Genomic DNA, 19,266 nt, shown 5'->3' on the forward strand with positions numbered 1-19,266 from the left:
CCCTAATGTTCTTGAAGATCACGTTTTTTTTATGGAGCATGTACACAAAACATTTTTTTCTCTGCTCATCTGTATCCAACATTTATGATGTATCAGAATCCAAGGTTTATTTTATCCTCAGAAGCAGCTTTGCCTCACTTTTACCTTTTCATGTAAAGGTAAAAGGTATTTGTGCCTCCTGATGTCCAAACATTCAATTATTTTTAGTACACACATTTCTTCCATGTATTAAATCAATAGATGATCCAAGTATATGCATAACTGCAGGGAGATAACCTGATATTTGCTGATACCATTATTGGCTATTCTTCCCTTTTTTTTTGGCTGCTTAATTATTCTGGGTGTTAGGACCTTACTTATAAAACATTCCACCATTTAGGATATCCTAAGACTGCCCCCACATATACAGACACTGCCTCCCAGAAAACGAGCTGTGAATTTGCAAAAGGTACAGAAGGCCTAGGTGAGTCAGGACTCCAGGAATAAATTCTAGGCACATAATTCACCCTGAGCCAAAGTTTAAAAGTGCCATTTAAAAAACCCATAATGGGTAAGTAATGAGTGAATTAGAAGTTTGGTGAATTGTATATGAAATGCAAATAAGAAATTTCACTATACACATAGCTATAATTTACACCATAGGGGAATGGATACTTTGTTTTTTCTTGGGAGGGCTGTTTTTTTCTCCCAGCCACATACCAACAGGGTTTTAAAGTATATTACTTGCTATTATTATGGGTAATTATGGAACTGCTGTACCCTTGACAGAAGATAGTTGAAAGCTGTTGTGGGGCTATCCTGAAAGCTGTTCTCAGAGCTCCCTATTGCTCGGTCACTTTAGGACCAAGAATTGGGGACTTAGAGATACTGTCACTCAATCTACAAAGGAGCCACTCACTGCAGTGTAGACACTACGGGAATTCTTTTTACGTGATAAACTTTTATTCCTAGAAAAAGCTCCGTAAGTAAAATTTTTATTTATTGAATTTTGCTTTCCTACTGACATACAGACATGATTTCAGTAACTTGTAATGTGTTAACTTTCTTTTCCTTGCCCTCTGTTATGTAAATAGTTTGTATTCATTTAACCACTAAAGAGCTGCTTATTTTTAAAAATCCCTTAGTAATACAATCACCCTCTAATTAATTGGCAAAACTTTGAATTTTCCTAAATCATATTTCAAAATGGTTCTGTGCAAATACACAAAAAGTAAATGCCCCAAGACAAACAGAATTATCATAATCACAAAAAAATAGCTGGGCGCAGTGGCTCATGTCTGTAATCCCAGCACTTTGGGAAGCCAAGGCAGGTGAATCACCTGAGATCAGGAGTTCAAGGTCAGCCTGGCCAACATGGTGAAACCTCGTGTCCACTAAAAAATACAAAAATTAGCCAGGTGTGGTGGTGCACTCCTGTAATTCTAGCTACTCAGGAGGCTGAGGTAGGAGAATCGCTTGAGCCTGGGAGGCGAAAGTTGCAGTGAGCTGAGCTCACTCCACTGCATTCCAGCCCGGGCAATAGAGTGAGACCCTGTCTCAAACAACAAGAAAGAATAAAACCTGCTTATTTCCCCAAGCAATAATACATCTGTAAAATTAAAAATATTCCATGAATAAGGAGAGAGGATAAGCCAAAAACGTATAAGAATTATACGATCGTTGGTTTAAAAAACTGTACACATCTCTTGGCCCTCTTTTCTCTGAAAGCATCATTCCATCCCTTTACTATTCCCTTCTAACTTCTTTCAAAAGAAGTTATATTCATTTCCTTACTTCCTTTTTCATACCACACACTCCTTCCTGTCTCAGTAAAGATAACGTCTTGGCTGCCATAACAGAGATCAAAATAACTGTTGCTTAAACAAAGGAAAAGTCCATTTTCCTCTGGCATAACAACCTGAATGCAAGGAGTTTAGATGTCGGGAACCCATTTTTCTTCTCTTTTGTGACTGCCATCCTTAAGGTAAGGTCCTTAGTCCCAAGATGGAAGGGGGGCTCTCAGGTGTACTGCTGCCACTGCTGCTGAGTTCCTGCCAGCAGGAAGGGGACTGCACAACCTTTCTTTTTAATATTAAATAGCATGAGCTGGAAGGTACACACATCACTTCCACTTTAGCCCATTGGGCAGAACTTAGTCTCATGACCATACACAAGGGAGACCAGGAAATGTAGGCTTAACTGGGAGCCAAGTCCTCAGCTAAAGACTCATGGTTTCCATTACTAAAGGAAGCAGGAGAAATGTGTATTGAGATTGTTACTAGACTGCATCACATTTCCTGATTGTGAAGTCAGATGACTCCTTCTAACTCTTCACCACTGCTAGTTTTTGAGACCGATGGTAGTTTCCTTCATCTTGAAATGCCTCATTGCTCTGATAGTATATTGGGTCTCTCTGCAAAGGTGACTATTCCCCTTCTTCATCTCCCTCATTAGCTCCTCTGTTTATTCTATTCCTTAAGTGTAGGCCTTCCCCAAGTTAAATCTCAGTGTTTCTCTTTTCTGCTCTATACTCCCTGTATAGCTAGTCCCAACTATTTTCACAGCTTCACCTATCACCTCATTGCCAAGGCCTCCCAAGTTTTAGACCTAAATTTCCTACTGCACACTAAGCATTCTCACAGTATATCCAAACCTCATCTGCAATTCAGTATGTCTCAGTTGAAAATTACTCTATCTCAACTAAGGCCTATTCCTCTTAGGTTCCCTAACTTTCAATTGCATCACCATCTTCCTCTCAGTAGCAAAAGGCAGGCTGGAAACCAGAATTATCTTTAATGCTACAAGATTTATTTTTCATCTATTTCTGACTCTTTACTGTTTTGCCCTCTTAATGGTGATTGTTCTTTACCCTGTATGTAAGTTAGCTCTGCCGTAATTCAGGACTCTATTATCTCTCACTTGGATTATTAAAACATCCCTCTAACTCTTCTCTCTGCCTAGAGGTTTTCTGTTTCCTCTTTAAATGTCCCTTAATATTGCATCCAATTATCTTTCCAAAACAGAAGTTAGATCATATTTATCTCTTTCAACATATTCTGTGGTTTTCCATTGCTCATGAAATAAAGGGAAGATAATTTGCCATGGTTGGTACTTTAATTTATTAATGTATTGAGTTCTCACAACAGCCCTGAAAAAAAAAATTTATGGCTATTTCACAGCTAAGCATGAGAGAGTAAATGAATTTTCAGTGTCATAGTTTCATTAATAAACAGAATGAGGATAGGAACAAAGGTCTTTTTTTGACACTAAAGCTTGAGCTCTTTCAAGAACTTTATATTATCTCCCAAATTATAGCATGGCACTGTGAGAACCTGCCCTAATCTCACTCTCCAGCCTCATGTCCTATAGCTTCATCCCTCCCTGCACCTACTGTAACCACTCACCGTCTCACACCTGCACTTTCTTTCCTTGTGTTCTCATTGGATAATTTCTTCATGTTGCATTGCCCCCCATTATTTCCTGCTGATCAAAATACAGTCATCCTTCAAAGAGTGCCTCCAGCAACCAGGTCCTGTAGAAATTTTCTGAAATCTCCCTTAATAAAAGAATTAGCTTTTCCTGTGGGCTCTGACAGCATTTTCTTCTTACCATCCTTTAGCATTTCAACCATTCCAACTTGTTATTTTAGCAGTTTATGTGTATCTTTCCACTGCTAGAACACAAGCCTGTTCTTTGTTGTATCTTGTATGATGCATTCTCCAGCACACAGCTAGTTATTGAAAGAGCATTGAAGATCCTGGCTGGTGTAAGAGTTTGGAGGAAGAAATGATCCCAAGAAAATGTGGAAGCCACAGGGAGCTTTGAGAAGACACTTAGCCATAATCAGGACCAGCACCCTAAGCAGAGATTTAGAGGAGATTCAGAAGCCAGGGGGTTAGTGCTAGAGATCAGCAGCTCCCAAACGTAGCAGATCTCCCAGTCACCTGGAGAGCATTGTAAAAATGTCAACAGATCTACGGAATCAGAATACCAGAGTGTAGAGCCTAGAAATTGGTTGTCTTAGAAACTCCCCACAGAGAAGGCAGAGCAAGAACACATTTTGTGTGTAGTTTCCTTAATAAATGTCTTGGCTTCACCATCCTCTTGTTTAAATGCACCAGGTAAGCTTTGGAGATGAGATAGGACATCTTCCTAGTGATTCTTAGCTTCAGCCAAGTTTAGGAACTCCTGGGCTCAGGTGATCTTGCAGTTCTCTTCCAACCCTGACTGCCTGCAATTTTAAGTAGAAATGAGCTGGGCATTGACAGAGCAGATGACTTTGGCTACATAGACCTAGTGGGTTTACATTGTAAAGATGTGGATTTGGATGACTCAACATGCTTTTGGAGGAATCACACAGTGTTATGCCTGGAATTAGCCTAACTGTCCTGTTTTCTGTGCTTCCTTCTCTTAGTGCTTGGTCTACTCCAGTCTCTTGTATATTTGCAGATTCCTGTAATATACATTTGCAGCACTTAAACACATAGAATCATGTGTTACTTAACTAGCAGGATACATGGTGAGAAATGCACTATTAGGTGATTTCATCATTGTGGGAGCCTTATAGAGTGTACTTACACAAACCTAGGTGGTGTAGCCTACTTCACACCTAGGCTATATGGCATAACCTATTGTTCTTAGGCTACAAACCTGTAAAGCAGGTTACTGTACTAATTATAACACAATGATATTTGTATATCTAATCATACCTAAACACAGAAAAGATACAGTAAGAATATAGTATCAAAGATAGGAAATAGTACACCTGTGTAGGGCACTTACTATGAATGGAACTTGCAGACTTGGAAATTGCTCTGGGTGGGTGGGTCAGGGAGTGAGTGGTGGGTGAATCTGAAGGCCTAGAATGTTACTGTACCCTACTGTAGACATTATAAGCACTGTACATTTAGGCTACACTAAATTTCTTTTTCTGATAAAGTAATTGTGCCACAACATTATGGTGGCTCTGACTTCACTAGGCAATAGGAATGGTTGAGCTCCATTATACTTTTGGGACGACCATCATATATGAGGTCTGTCTTTGACCAGAATGTCATTATGTGGTATGTGACTGTACTTTAAAAATATCTATTGTAATATTGATATAAAGGCATAATTTTAAAATATCTATTATGTCTCAAGTAATAATGCAAACTATGAAACTCTATCCTAAAAAAATTTACTGATCACATAGGGTATCCTTCATGAAACTTCCTCCAATTTGTGTGAGCTATCTTACCTCCAGAACTTTGGGGGTTTACTATGTCTTCAATTTTGGCATTTAATGATTTGTTTTTTAAATTCATTTGGTTATAGACACTTTATCTTTTAGATAAATTATAGGCCCCTAGAAGATAATTACAATGTTTTGTACCACTTTATTTTCTCTCTCGTACCTTGTTTTTCCTTGTATATAGTAGATGCTAAGTTATTTGTTGAACAAATAATCACCGTGTTTTCTTTTGGCATGTTGAAACTGCAAGATTTGCTATCTGCTCCTAATAGATGAAAAATCTTATTTGGGTTTTGCTGATAGAAGTCCCTAAATGTATCCCATATGGGTTGCTTTTGCCCAAGAATCTAAAATCTTAATAGCTTTGTTAAAGAGAATAGACATGTTCAGAACAAGAAAGATTAGTTAATGGAGTAAAACAATCACTGGCTCTGTTCTTGACTGTATTACTTTCAATTTGTTTAGAAAAAAACAAGGAAGTGGAGATCCTTTGGATTCATGGCTATGCCAAGCCTCAAACCTCTTTGGAGCTCAAATCAAAACCTTAGAGAGCATCTGTCCACACTCTATTTCCCTAGCTTGGCAGAGAACAATGGAAACCTAAAGTATGTCTCCTTCATTCAGCCTAGAATATTTCTAAATTACTTATCTGTGGGACTCCTGACAGCTCCTGCCTTGGGCAGAGATGCAACAGGGGGCTGCCTGGGTAGAATGATTTGAGGGGCGCCAGAGAGGCTCCCTACTCCAGACAATCTTCCCTGTTTCCTCACCCTTTTGTTCGTCACCCGTGCAAACAGGCTGTCAGTGCTAGTTTTTGGTGAGACTCTGTAGGTGGTAGAGGTTTCAAAACCAGAAGAGGGGGAGTTGGCATCTGCTAGCACACACATGTCTTCATTATCAGGATTGGAAATGTCTTCCCAAGACTAGCCATGCATTTCAATTAAATTTGTAAATTTATGACACAGGGCTGATTTCAGTTTTCAAACTGTCTCCCAGACTGCTCTCCCTAAATGAGGAAATGAATGCAACGCTGTTACCTTTCACTCTGCACTTAAATTGTCCGGTCGGTGCTGGGTGTTATGTCTACTGAGTGCAGAGTGATTGGCTTTAACTGATCATGCATTCCAGGGCAAGTCCAGGGCTCCCCAACTTCTACTCCCCTGTGGCCTAGGGGAGAAGCTCTGGAAACGGAAGAGGACTTTGTTGTGCAGTTAATCACTGAAGTCAAAGTATGTTTGGGTACTACAAGTGATAGCTCACAAAAACTATAAAGTGGCTGATCTGTGTAGCTGGTAAAATGCAGTCTCTAAGAGGAGTTTTTGACTTGTAAAAAGGAAAATATCATAGGAATAGAGTAGGGAAAATTGTCTAATTTGGATTTGACAAAGTAGACAATTGGACAAAGTAGAAGTGATATGCTAATTTATCATGGTATAACTTTTTTTTTAAGAGACAAAGTCTCACTCTGTTGCCCAGGCTAGAATGCAGTGCTGTCATCCTAGTAACCTCCAGTTCCTGGGCTTAAGTGATCCTCCTGCCTCAGCCTCCTAACTAGTTAGGACTACAGGCACACATCATCATGCCCAACTCATTTTTTAAAAAGCATTTTTTTTAATAGAGAGGATCTTGCTATGTTGCCCAGGCTGGCCTTGAACTCCCAGCCCAAGTAGTCCTCCTGCCTCAGCCTCCCAAAGCACTGAAATTACAGGTGTGAGATACCATGCCCAACTGGAATAACTTTTAAAGGCTAAATTCTGGTGTGTTAGGAGCTAAGCCTTAGATTACCTTCTGCTGGTGTTCTTACTTTCCTGCTGGTCTGTTTTATCATGGCTGCTAGTGAAACTGACCTGGGAGGCACAGGAGGTGGTTGGTGCCAGAGTGGTCAGGGCCAAAGGTCAGACTCTGAAGAGAAAATGAGCATGGAAGAGTGTGTCTATCTAAGTAAGTGGCCCTGTTGGCCTGCGTGGGATAAACGAACTTGGGGTTACTCATTATTTCTTATTGTTTATGGCTCTCTTCTCTGTTATTTTTCTACCTTTTGGAAACATTCCACATAGGCTAGTCAATGATGTTTTCATCAGCTGCTGGGGCAAGGAAAAAAGTTTCCCTTTAAATTAAGAAATTAATGTTTGGTTTTTCTTTTTTTCTAACAGTAGAGAGTGACTTTACTTATTTCATTGACTTTTATAGCTATTAATCATGTGCAGTAGTTATGTCAAGAATTCAGAAATGCCTCATGAGTGAACGTTGTCAAGAAGGACAGAAATGAGAGTGGTCCTCGCAGTCCTAGTCAGGTCTCTATGATTGCATTTATTTAGAACCAAAGTTGAACATTAGTCCTTTTTGGCCTGGAGAAACAATTAGACTCTGAACTGCAGGGCCGTACCTTGTATAAACTCAAGGAGTATCAAAAGACCTGAACAAACTACATAGCTTGGACAGAGCCTTACTTCTGATGTTCAGGCTACCAGGCAGTGTTTGGAGGGTTGGCTGGACATAGCCATATCCCTCTGAAGGAACATTTAGAATAGCCCTTATGGCATTAGTACCATCTATGCTTCAGGTAAGCCTAATGAGGAAAATATCAAAATGTTGTCCCCAGTCTTCTCTATTCAAAGTGCCATAAACCATGTGATAGTGAGCTTTCTGAGGCAAGAAAGCCACTTGCATGTTGCCCCGAAGTCTGTATGCTATTTTTTGTGCCTTGGCCTGATGTGACTTAGTTCAAAGCTGCACGGAGATCATGGCACAGGATTGAACATTCACTCCTTTTTGTATTTCATCCTTGAAGCTCCATGTACCACTTTTCTGACTTTTTCTTCTGAAGGGAGACCATCAGAGTGTCATTATTTGCTCATAGAAGCTGTCCCTGGGAATGGTTGGTAAAGCCAAGCTATTTTGGGTAGTCAGACTGGTGAGTCATTTATTTTACAGGTGTGATCTACGGTGAGGGCCAATACCTTTTCCATACCATGGAAATCTTATTCACCATTCCAAAGGACTGTAGGCCAGAACTGACTGAGCCAGTGGCAAAGATGTGTTTTTTTGCATCTTCCTTTGTTTATCATGTTCCTCCATGTATTTCTGAACAGTCATGAGAATAAAGAGCTCTTGCTTTTTTTTTTTTTTTTTTGAGACGGAGTTTCGCTCTTGTTACCCAGGCTGGAGTGCAATGGCGTGATCTCAGCTCACTGCAACCTCCGCCTCCCGGGTCCAGGCAATTCTCCTGCCTCAGCCTCCCGAGTAGCTGGGATTACAGGCACGCGCCACCATGCCCAGCTAATTTTTTGTATTTTTAGTAGAGATGGGGTTTCACCATGTTGACCAGGACGGTCTTGATCTCTTGACCTCGTGATCCACCCGCCTCGGCCTCCCAAAGTGCTGGGATTACAGGCGTGAGCCACCGCGCCTGGCCCTCTTGCATTTTTTTTAGAGAGATTCTGAACTCCTGTATTTACATTTAGGATAAGTCCAGTGGCGTAGCAGCTTGGACCTTCAGTTTTTATCATTCTGCTTTTTAGGGAATGTAGACATTCCCTGTGGCATGCCGACTTAAAGGCACATTACCTGTTGACACACACAGCATATCTTATCCATTTTTTAGACCATTTTTATCTTTTCCTTAGCAATGAGTGATATTAAAACCTTTTTTTAAGAGATCCATATTATAGCTGATTAGATCTCATACCTTTCCCAATATGCCTTTTATGAACAATATTCTCTTAATGTGTCTCTTTTGTTTTTAATCCGCCAATATTTCCAAAGCCATTAACTTTTAATGGCTTGGATGAAGAAACATACATGATCTGAGCCATGCACTAATTTTAAGTTACATTGTACTAGCTGGCTGGTAGGGCTTTCTTTTTTAAGCTAGTAGTACTAGAGGCCAAAACTTTATCCCTCTGCTCCTGAAGTCACTTCTTGGTCCTGTTGTCTACAATACAAAAAAGCAAGTATGTATTAACAAGAATGCCCTGATAATATTACCAGATTGCATTTTCTCTACTGACTGAAATGAACCAATCAATATCATTTAGGAGAATTTCTAACTTATCACCAATAGGTATTGAAAAGATAATGCTATTTTTCAGGGACCAGTTACGTATTTTGAAACACTAAAATTAATCCCGTATGTTAGAGTGTAGACCCCATCCTGAACCATGATTTCAGACCAGTTGTGTCCAGACACCAGTCATGAGCCTACATTCCTTTTTACATTAAAAATATAACTTAGACATTGGCTGGGCTCAGAGGTTCACACCTGTAATCCTAGCACTTTGAAAGGCCAAAGCAGGTGAATTGCTTGAGTTCAGGAGTTTGAGACCAGCCAGGGCAACATGGTGAAACCTCATCTCTACAAATACACACACACAAGTGTATATATATGTGTGTATGTGTGTGTATATACACACACATATACATACATACCTAGCCTCATACTTAAGAGTTACTCAAAAGTTAATAGGCTGGCAGTCTTGTTACAATTCACACAAATATGCAGAATGGGAAAGAAAGGAAATGAGGATGAGCAGATGAAGCCCCCCCCAAACACCCCCCCACCCAAAAAGTTAATTGCAGTCACAGAATTAAGTTGGGAGAGGCCATAGGCAAGGTGTAAAAAGTTAGCTCTATTTAATTTTCATTCTGAAATTATTAAAAGCAAAGGAGGAAATAGACATTGGAAAGTAGCATAGGGCAAGAATCAGGGAGATCAAAATTCCAGGAAAGACCATAAATAAAATGAATCATAATGAAATATGAGGCACTCTCTGCCTTTATGAAAGGGAAGTAAATTCGTACCCCACTTATTTCCACAGTCTGGTTCATCTGGATCTGTCCCCACTGTGCCTGTCTGTATTTGCCAGACACTAGTGATCTCACAGGCTTAGAACTTACCTGGAAAGTAACAAGTAGAGGATAGTGGGAAAGCTGGCCATGTTGTGATTTTTGTAGATTTGATGTGTTTTTGGAGCCCAAAATCTGAAATCCTGTGGCTATGACTGTCAGAAGAATCATCCTTTTAAGAGGCCTTGTCTTCTTAAATCATTGTCCACCTCTAAGAGATTCATGGACAGTTCTGTAGGAAGAAGCCTTTTTTCAAGTCTTACTCGGTCGCCCAGGCTGGAGTGCAATGGCGTGATCTTGGCTGCAACCTCTGCCTCCCAGGTTCAAGTGATTCTCCTGCTTCAGCCTCGCAAGTGGCTGGGACCACAGGCACGCACCACCATGCCTGGCTAATTTTTGTCTTTTTGGTAGAGACGGGGTTTCATCATGTTAGCCAGGATGGTCTCAATCTCCTGACCTCATGATCTGCCCACCTTGGTCTCTCAAAGTGCTGGGATTGCAGGCGTGAGCCACCGCGCCTGGCAGACTTTTTTTAAAAAATAAAAACATACATAAAACATCAATATATAAAACAAAATAAAGCTTTTCTTACTGAAGCAGAGCTTGCCAACACTGGCATCTAGAGGATCCCCTAATTCTGCCTCTTTTCCTTGAAACACCTTCGCTGAACATGAAAGCTCTTTAAAAAATAGATTACAAACACTGCTCCAAACTATTGGATTTCCAGTAGTGAAAAGGAATATAAAGCAGCCTGAACTCTCTTATCTGCCCCACTTCCTCGATATCTCATTTGTCTCGATTGGCTGGTGTGCTCAATCCCTGTGGTCAAAAATAAAAGCACTTCTGTTATTACAAACTTCATGATGATTTCAGTATCTTCTGCCGTGTACAGCACAAACCAGATAAATACTGAACGTCAAAAGAATAAAGACATGGTACTTCCTCAGTCTCACAGATGGCTAGATTCTGAGTTGGCTTGAATTAGCTACAGGCATGTGGCTCTAGTCTGTAGAAAGCCTGCAGTATGCTATAGGCTCTCCCAAAAGATGAGGCTGTAACAGTGGGGAGCCTAAGTCTCTCACTGGAAAGTCATGCTACTTTTTGAATGTAGTTCACCTAGCTGCCTGTAACCCCTGCTCACTGATGAGTTGAAGAAAAAAAAAGATTTTGTGGTGGTTCTAATATGAAAGCAAGATTACAGTCAACTTCTACAGGGTCAAGACTAGGCAAGAACATCAGAGAACATGACTCACTGTCCCATCTCACACTTGTGTCTTCCTCAGTAGACTTTGGCAGCACTTGGTATTTACTGGGGCTCCCAATAACTCCTTAGCGATGGCTCACGCCTATAATCCCAGCACTTTGGGAGGCCGAGGCGGGTGGATCACGAGGTCAAGAGATCGAGACCATCCTGGTCAACATGGTGAAACCCCATCTCTCCTAAAAATACAAAAAAAAATAGCTGGGCATGGTGGCGTGCGCCTGTAGTCCCAGCTACTCGGGAGGCTGAGGCAGGAGAATTGCTTGAACCCAGGAGGCGGAGGTTGCAGTGAGCCGAGATCGTGCCATTGCACTCCAGCCTGGCTAACAAGAGCAAAACTCCGACTCAAAAAAAAAAAAAAAAAAAACTCCTTAGGCAACACATGCATGATAATGAGAAAAAGGAAAAGATAGTTTTCAAAAATTTTACTGAGACATTTATGAATTGAGAATATTTATTATCTTTCTTTAACATGTTTGTATTTTTTTTTCCTATATTTCCAATTTATTTTGTAGGGATTGCCATATAACATTCATTCATTCATTCATTCATTTATTGAGAGATGGAGTCTCACTCTGTCACCAGGCTGGAGTGCAGTACTGTGATCTCGGCTCACTGCAACCTCTGCCTCTGCCTCCTGGGTTCAGGCGATTCTCCTGCCTCAGCCTCCCAAGTAGCTGGGACTACAGGCATGTACCACCATGCCCAGCTAATTTTTGTATTTTTAGTAAAGATGGGGTTTTTACCGTGTTGGCCAGGATAATCTTGATCTCTTGACCTCATGTTCCACCCGCCTCAGCCTCCCAAAGTGCTGGGATTACAGGCGTGAGCCACCATACCCAGTCAACCTTTATTTCTTGTTATTTTTATCAATCCAGGAGGTACGTGGATTTGTTAAGGTTTGTTACGCAAATATATTTCATAGTGGTAGGGTTTGGATTTTTATCCATCACCCAAAGAGTGAATATTGTACCCAGTAGGTTGTTTGTTGACCCTCACTGTCTCTCCTACTTTAATCCCCAATGTCTGTTACTTCCCTCTATATATCCATGTGTAACCCCTGTTTAGCTCCCACTTATAAGTGAGAGCATATAGTATTTGATTTTTCTTTTTCTGAGTTATTTCACTTAGGATAATGGTCTGCAGCTCCATCCATGTTGCTGCAATGGACGTGATTTCCTTCTTTTTATGACTGCATAGTATTTCATGGTATATGTGTTGTACATTTTCTTTGTCTAGTCATCTACTGATGGACATTAAAGCCAACATCTAGGCTAGAAACAAAAACAAGTACACAAACAATGAGGAGGTTGAGCATGTATGCAGCTAGAAACTGTCTAACCAGCAAATTTTTTTTTAATTATTTTTTTTTTAACTCTTGCAGGATTGTTAGATAGGTATACACATGCCATGGTGGTTTGCTGCCTCCATCACCCTCGTCACTACATTAGGTATTCCTCCTAGTGTTATCCCTCCCCAATCTCTCCACCCCTCAACAGACCCCAGGGTGTGATGTTCCCCTCCCTGTGTCCATGTGTTCTCATTGTTCAACACCCACTTATGAGTGAGAACATGCGCTAACCAGCAAATTTTCTTTGATTAAATGCCAAAAGCCCTTACTTAAGTGGGAGAAATAAATTCCAGACTTAGGACAAAGTTAATAACCTCTGAGTCTTGATCTCCTTGTGGGCAAAGTAATGTGGCTACTTTTAATTATCTTGGAATATATACATAAGATGACATGTAAATATTTAGCACATTTTGGGTGGCCTTGAGCATCTTTTCTTTTTCCTTATTTAAGACTCCATCAGCTAATCAGTAACTAAAACTACACTTCTAAATGTTTTTATAGATTTTTCCCAAGGATAAATGCAAAAAGCAATTATTTTATAACTCTTGAGTATTTACTAAACATTTAAACTGTTTAAGGCAGAAAAAGTTATCAATGCATATCACTTGTCACATAGATATTTGCTAAGAACCAACTTGTGTATGGCACAGTGCTGGATAAAGGAACAGGGAGAGGTCCCAGATATGCATAAATCCTGCTTATTGTCCTCAAGTCATTCCAATGGTTTAAGAAAAGACATCTACCCAATTTTAAGATGAAATGCCTTAAGTACCTTAAGAGAGGTACAAAGTGCTTTGTCACTTAGGAAAAGAGCAATTACTTCTGGCTAAGAGAGATGAAGGAAGCTTTGGTGACTTTGACACTTAAGCTGTGAATAGAAGAATGGGAAGAATTTGAACGAATGGAAATGACTCAGACTGTCATTGAGGTAACAATGAAAGCAAGATGCAAAGGTGAGAAAAAGCCATGTACAAAGAATGTAAGTCATTTGGATGGGTCATTGAAGACGTGGAGTGAGGTGAAGGAAAAGATACTTAATCAGTAATCACATATAGTATTTTCTTTAAATTTTATAGCAACAATGTTATTAGGTGTGGTATTATTCACACTTTTAAGAGATGAGAAAATTGAGGTACAGGGGGTTAAAGTGACTTATCCAAGGATACTCAGCTAATTAAACCAGAATACTATGAATACAACAACAGATCTGGGTCTGAAAAGGTAAGATAGACAAGTAAACTAGGTTTAGAACAGGGGGAGGTTGGATTGCCAATCCAAAATCATATGATTTGAATCCTATGATATAGTCCAGGAACTGGCAAACTACAGCCTATGAGCCACATCTGGCATGCTAACGGTGTTTGTCAATACAATTTATTAGAATACAGCATTGCCTACTTATTGATGTATTTTTCTGATGGCTGCTTTCATACTGCAACAGCAGAATTAATTTATTGTCCAACGCACAAGTAAGAATGTTGAATTTATTGTAACTAACATGCACATGTGGGCAGGGAGATGGGATTACTAAATGTGTTTTAAGCAAATTGTATAACATTAGCTAAGTAAAGAGCTAAGCTACTCAGGCACTTATGGATGCCAACAAGTATGTGATTAATACTAAGCAAGAGATTTTTATTTGAAGCATGGAAGAAAAAGCGTATTTTTAAATGTCTGAGTTGGTAGATCTTTAAGTATTTAATGTTTTGAAGAAATCTTTTAAAAATACAGAGGATAATGTATCACACCCATGTTCCCACTACCTAGAATTATAACTATTAACATTCATCACATATTAAGATTTTAAATTTAAAAATGAAATATTACAGATAAAATGAAATTCTACCTGACATGTTATTGCCAGTGTCATTCTCTTCCCAGATCTTTCTAGCAATAACCTCTATCGTGAAACTGAGTATCTTTCTAGTCTATTTTGAATACATTTATATGTGTGTATCAATATATGAACACAGATAGGTGTTTGTATGGGTTGAGTTTGAAATTATATGCACAATGTTGCATACTGCATGCAAGTAACAATAGCAGCTTACATTTATTCAGCTATTACCACCTGCCTGGAGCTACACTGCTGTTGCAGGACCCCACCACTTACCCAAAGCTAGCCTTTGGGTCAGGGGTTTCCTCACTATAGTTCCTTTTGTGGTTGCCAGAAAGATGTTACAGGAAAGGGGTCCCAATCCAGACCCCAAGAGAGGACTCTTGGATCTCACACAAGAAAGAATTCAGGAGGAGTCCGTGGAGTACAGTGAAAGCAAGTTTATTAGGAAAGTAAAATGAATATCTACTCCATAGGCAGAGAAGCCTCGAGAGCTGCTGGCTGTCCACTTTTATGGTTGTTTTTTGAAGATACACTAAGGGGTAGATTACTCATGCCTCCCCTTTTTAAAACCATACAGGATAACTTTCTGATGTTGCCATGGCATTTGTAAACTATATGTTTACAAATGTAGTAAACACACAGTTTACAAATGTAGCAGTGAGGATGACTAGGGGTAACTATGTGGCCATCTTGGTTTTGGTTGGTTTCTTTACTGTAACCTATTTTATCAGCAAGGTCTTTATAACCTGTATCTTGTGCCAACCTCCTCTCTCTTATCCTGTGACTTAGAATGCCTTGACCATCTGGGAATGCAGCCCAGTAGGTTTCAGCCTCATTTTACCCAGCTTCTATTCAAGATGGAGTTGCTTTGGTTCACATGCCTCTGACACTGTCTCAGTCCTCTCATTGATCCTATGTATCATGCACTTTTACTGTCACGTTTCTTAGGAAATAAGGCACACGACAGGTCTCTTGTGCAGGGTCACACAGCTATTAAGTGATAGGGCTAAGAATTCTGCAATCAGGCTTTGAATCCTCAGCTCTTGATCGTCATCATAGATGGCCTCTTCACTGTATCACTGCAGGATTCTTCACTCTCTCAATATCATGCTTCTGTTACCTGTGATTGTTGAATTTGTGGATCTAGTTCATTCCTTCTCACCGTTATACCCTATTCTGCTGAATGAATACAGTACATAAGCAGCATTGCACATTGCATGGTGGTTAAGACCTACAAAATGGAAGTAGGATGAGTTCCTGTCTCACAGACTTACTGTGAAAATTAATTCAAACAATAGGCAGAACAGCACCTGGTACAGATTAAGTACCCAATAAATGTTAGTTGTGATTTGCTATTGTCATATATCTGTTATTCTATTGAACACGTTCATTAGGTTGTTTGCAGTTTTTCTCAATTGCATTTATTGCCACAGTGAAAGCTCTGTGTCAGTTTATAATTCTTTTGGGTATCTCCCTACAAAAAGAATTGATGGCTCATAGAGTGTGCATGCTTTCAGTTTTACCTGATATTGCCAAAGCCAGCTACACCAATTTATTCTCCCCAGTGCACTGTGTGGCACTTCCCATTCCCCCACATCCTCACAGTTAATATTTTTTGATTATTTACATTTGCCAACCTTATGGGTAAGAAATTCTATCATGTTGAATGAATTTTTTAATAAGTTTTATTCAGACAGTATTTACATATTCTAAAATTCACCCTTTTAAAGTGTACAATTCAGTACACATTAGTATCACTCAGTACACAGTGGTTTTTAGTATGTTCACAAGGATGTACAATCATTACCTCAATTTGATTTTAGAGAAAATCTTTTACCAGTTAGCAGTCACTCCCCATTTTCCCTAGCATGGGGAGACCCATGGTTTTGGTAATCTGCTTTCTATATGGATTCACATATTTTGAACATTTCATATAAATGGGGTCATGTGTTTTCTGATTGGCTCCTTTCACTTAGACAATGTTTTTGAGGTATATCTATGTTGTAGCATGTATCAGCAAATTCATTCATTTTGATGGCTCAATTATATTATGTTGTATGGATATACCACATTTTGTTTATCAGGTGATGGAAATTTGGTTGCTTCTACTCTTGACTATTATAAACAGTGGTTCTGTAAACATTCATATGCAAATTTTTATGTAGACATGTTTTCAATTTTCTTAGTTATACATATAGTTATGTATCTAGTAGTGGAATTGCTGAGTCATATGGTAATTCTGTGCTTAACATTTTGGAAAGCTGCCAAACTATTTTCCAAAGCAACTGTATAATTCTACAATCACATTAACAACATATGAGGGTTCCAACGTCTTCACATCTTCATCTCTAGTACTTGTTATTGTCTTTCTTTCTGATTCCAGCCGTCCCAGTGGATGTGAAGCAGCATCCCATTGTGGTTTTGATTTGCATTTCTTGATGATTAATGATGTTGAGCATCTTTTTATGTGCTTACTGACCATGTGTATGTCAGCTTTGGAGAAATGTCTATTAAAATCCTTTGTCCATTTTTAGAGGAGGGGGTATTTGTCTTATTTGAGTTTTAAGAGTTCTTTATGTGTTTTGGACACAAGTCGCTATCAGATATATGATATATAAATATTTTTCCCATTCTGGTTGCAGAGGTTACAGTGAGCCGAGATCACGCCACTGCACTCCAGTCTGAGCGACAGAGTGAGACTTTGTCTCAAAAAATAAACATTTTGCCCATTTTTAGGATATCACATCTTAATTGATGTGAATTGGTGAATTTTAATATTTGTAGTTTCATATTTCCTCAGAACTTCATTATTCAAAATCATCTCAATATTACCTGCTGAGTGGATCACAAGCCAGAGTACCTTGAAGTAAACAATGCTCTGGGTACATAGATTCCATCCATCAGAAACTATCACATGGTTCACACAAACAGTCTTCAGCTGGTGAAGAAAATTAAGTTTTGACAAAGCAGAGAAGCCTTCACACCTAATTAGGATTTTAATTTAATAGCAAAAAGTATTGAAAAAACATTTCAGTATTTTCAAATCGCTGATAGATCAATTCAGAAGCATTTGAGTTTATGTTTAACCTGCCTTACTTTTTCTTCTTTCCTTTTCCCTCTTCCTGTCTTTTCCCTATTTCTATTTCAGATTGAAAATGGCTCAGGAATCAGTCAGCAAGTTGACGTCAGAGAAGAAAGTGGAGACAAAGAAAATCAATCCCACTGCTAGCCTGGTGAGACATTTTTCAGCAAAACCTAATGATTTTTATTAAAATTGAAGTGCGTCCAGGAGTGTATCTGAATTCAAGGGCTAAAACTCGAAGCTGAAATGTAATATCCAGATTCTCATTTCCCATCCCAGAGTTGCAGGTAGTAAAAAAAAAAAAAGAAAGATGTGTGGGTCGAGGTGCAAAACATAGCTTTATGTTTTTCCTGTAAATTCCACATAAGTCATTTCCGATTAGCCACATTTAGTCACTTGCCATTTCACATTCTTTCATACCCTACCCACAACACAGTCGCCCTTATCGCAAAGTACCTTTCTCTCAGAATGTTTAAATACATTCATTCTGTTCAGTTCCTTTTCCCCATTAAAGTAAAAGGCAGGGATTCTCCTATTTTGATAGTTGGGAAATTTGAAGTACAGAAAGATACAGCCTACCCAGGGTCACTTGGCAAGTGGGTAACAAAACCCAGGACCAGATTCTGGTCCTCCTCACATCTCTCCCTGTGCTGGAAACCAGAAGTCTCCCTAGTCTTCCTAGATTTGAGATTGCACTGTCCTCCAAAGTCCAGTTTTCAATAGAAATCACAATGAATCTCCACCTAGGTGATACAGACAATAGTCAGAAGAGCTACATGGTTAGGATCCCAGGATGTTGAGAACTAAATGGCCTGAGTTCAGATCACAGCTCTGCCACTTATGTAGTTGTAAAAATCTTAGTAAAGTTACTTTGTTTCTTTTCTCCCATATCTGCCACTTAAATAGTTGTAAAACCTTCATAAAGTTACTTTGTTTCTTTCTCTTCCATGAAAAGAAGTATTACTTTTCCCTTCGGGTTATTTTGAGAAAAGTGAGTAAAGACTTGTAAAATACCTTAGGAGCGCAATAAGTATTAGTTGTTTTTCTTGTTGCTGTGAATTTCAGCTGCTTTGGTTGACCCTGCAATGGGGAATGGCAGTGGGTAGCAAGTGGAAGTATCACCCTCCCCTCTCAGATTTTTCAAACGCTACCGTCTCTGGCCCTGATGTTCCACAACTACTTATTTTATCGTTTAGATATGATTATCCTTTTTGCCGGATGCTTCAAATCCTTTGAAAATGTAGGTGGGATCCAAGTTGTAAAGTGAGATTATTTCTGTTGATTGACCATGGTGTTTCTCATAACCACCCCATGAGCAGCCAAATGAATGTTTCATGAGGTTGATGAATGAGAAATGGAGAAGTCAGGGCTATAGAGCTTGGCCAGGTAAAGCCATTGTTGAGGACATGGCCTCTGTTCCCATTTGATGGTGTATTTGTGACATGCATTTGTATGATTTTCAGTGGCAGTCAGCTGAATCCCGATTTTTATCTTCCTCCTTCATCAGCCTCTACCTCTTCCTTCAGACCTTTTATTTGGGCCTCTATCCAGACTTTTACAGCCAAGCCTGTCCTCCAAGGCAGGGAGAATGGGGTCACCCATGTAGACCAAAGGGAAACGGTGGGTTTACGACCTCCCCTGTGAGCAAGCTCCCAGTTGTGATCCTGGGCTTGTT

At 39.5% G+C, this 19,266-nt stretch overlaps 1 protein-coding gene across 2 annotated transcripts in view; it reads left to right on the plus strand.

Annotated features, from left to right (window-relative positions):
- Window positions 1-19,266, plus strand: part of FMN1 (formin 1) — a 420,788-nt gene that overhangs the window by 392,044 nt on the left and 9,478 nt on the right. For both annotated transcript variants that reach the window (XM_012465403.2, XM_012465416.3), the window contains one exon: window positions 17,658-17,742. In XM_012465403.2, coding sequence (XP_012320826.2) covers window positions 17,658-17,742 — 85 coding nt within the window. The remainder of the gene's footprint in view (window positions 1-17,657; window positions 17,743-19,266) is intronic.

Source organism: Aotus nancymaae, unplaced genomic scaffold (genome assembly GCF_030222135.1).
Source record: "Aotus nancymaae isolate 86718 unplaced genomic scaffold, 86718_ANA_hifiasm-v0.15.2.pri h1tg000011l, whole genome shotgun sequence".
Classification (NCBI taxonomy): Eukaryota; Metazoa; Chordata; class Mammalia; order Primates; family Aotidae; genus Aotus; species Aotus nancymaae.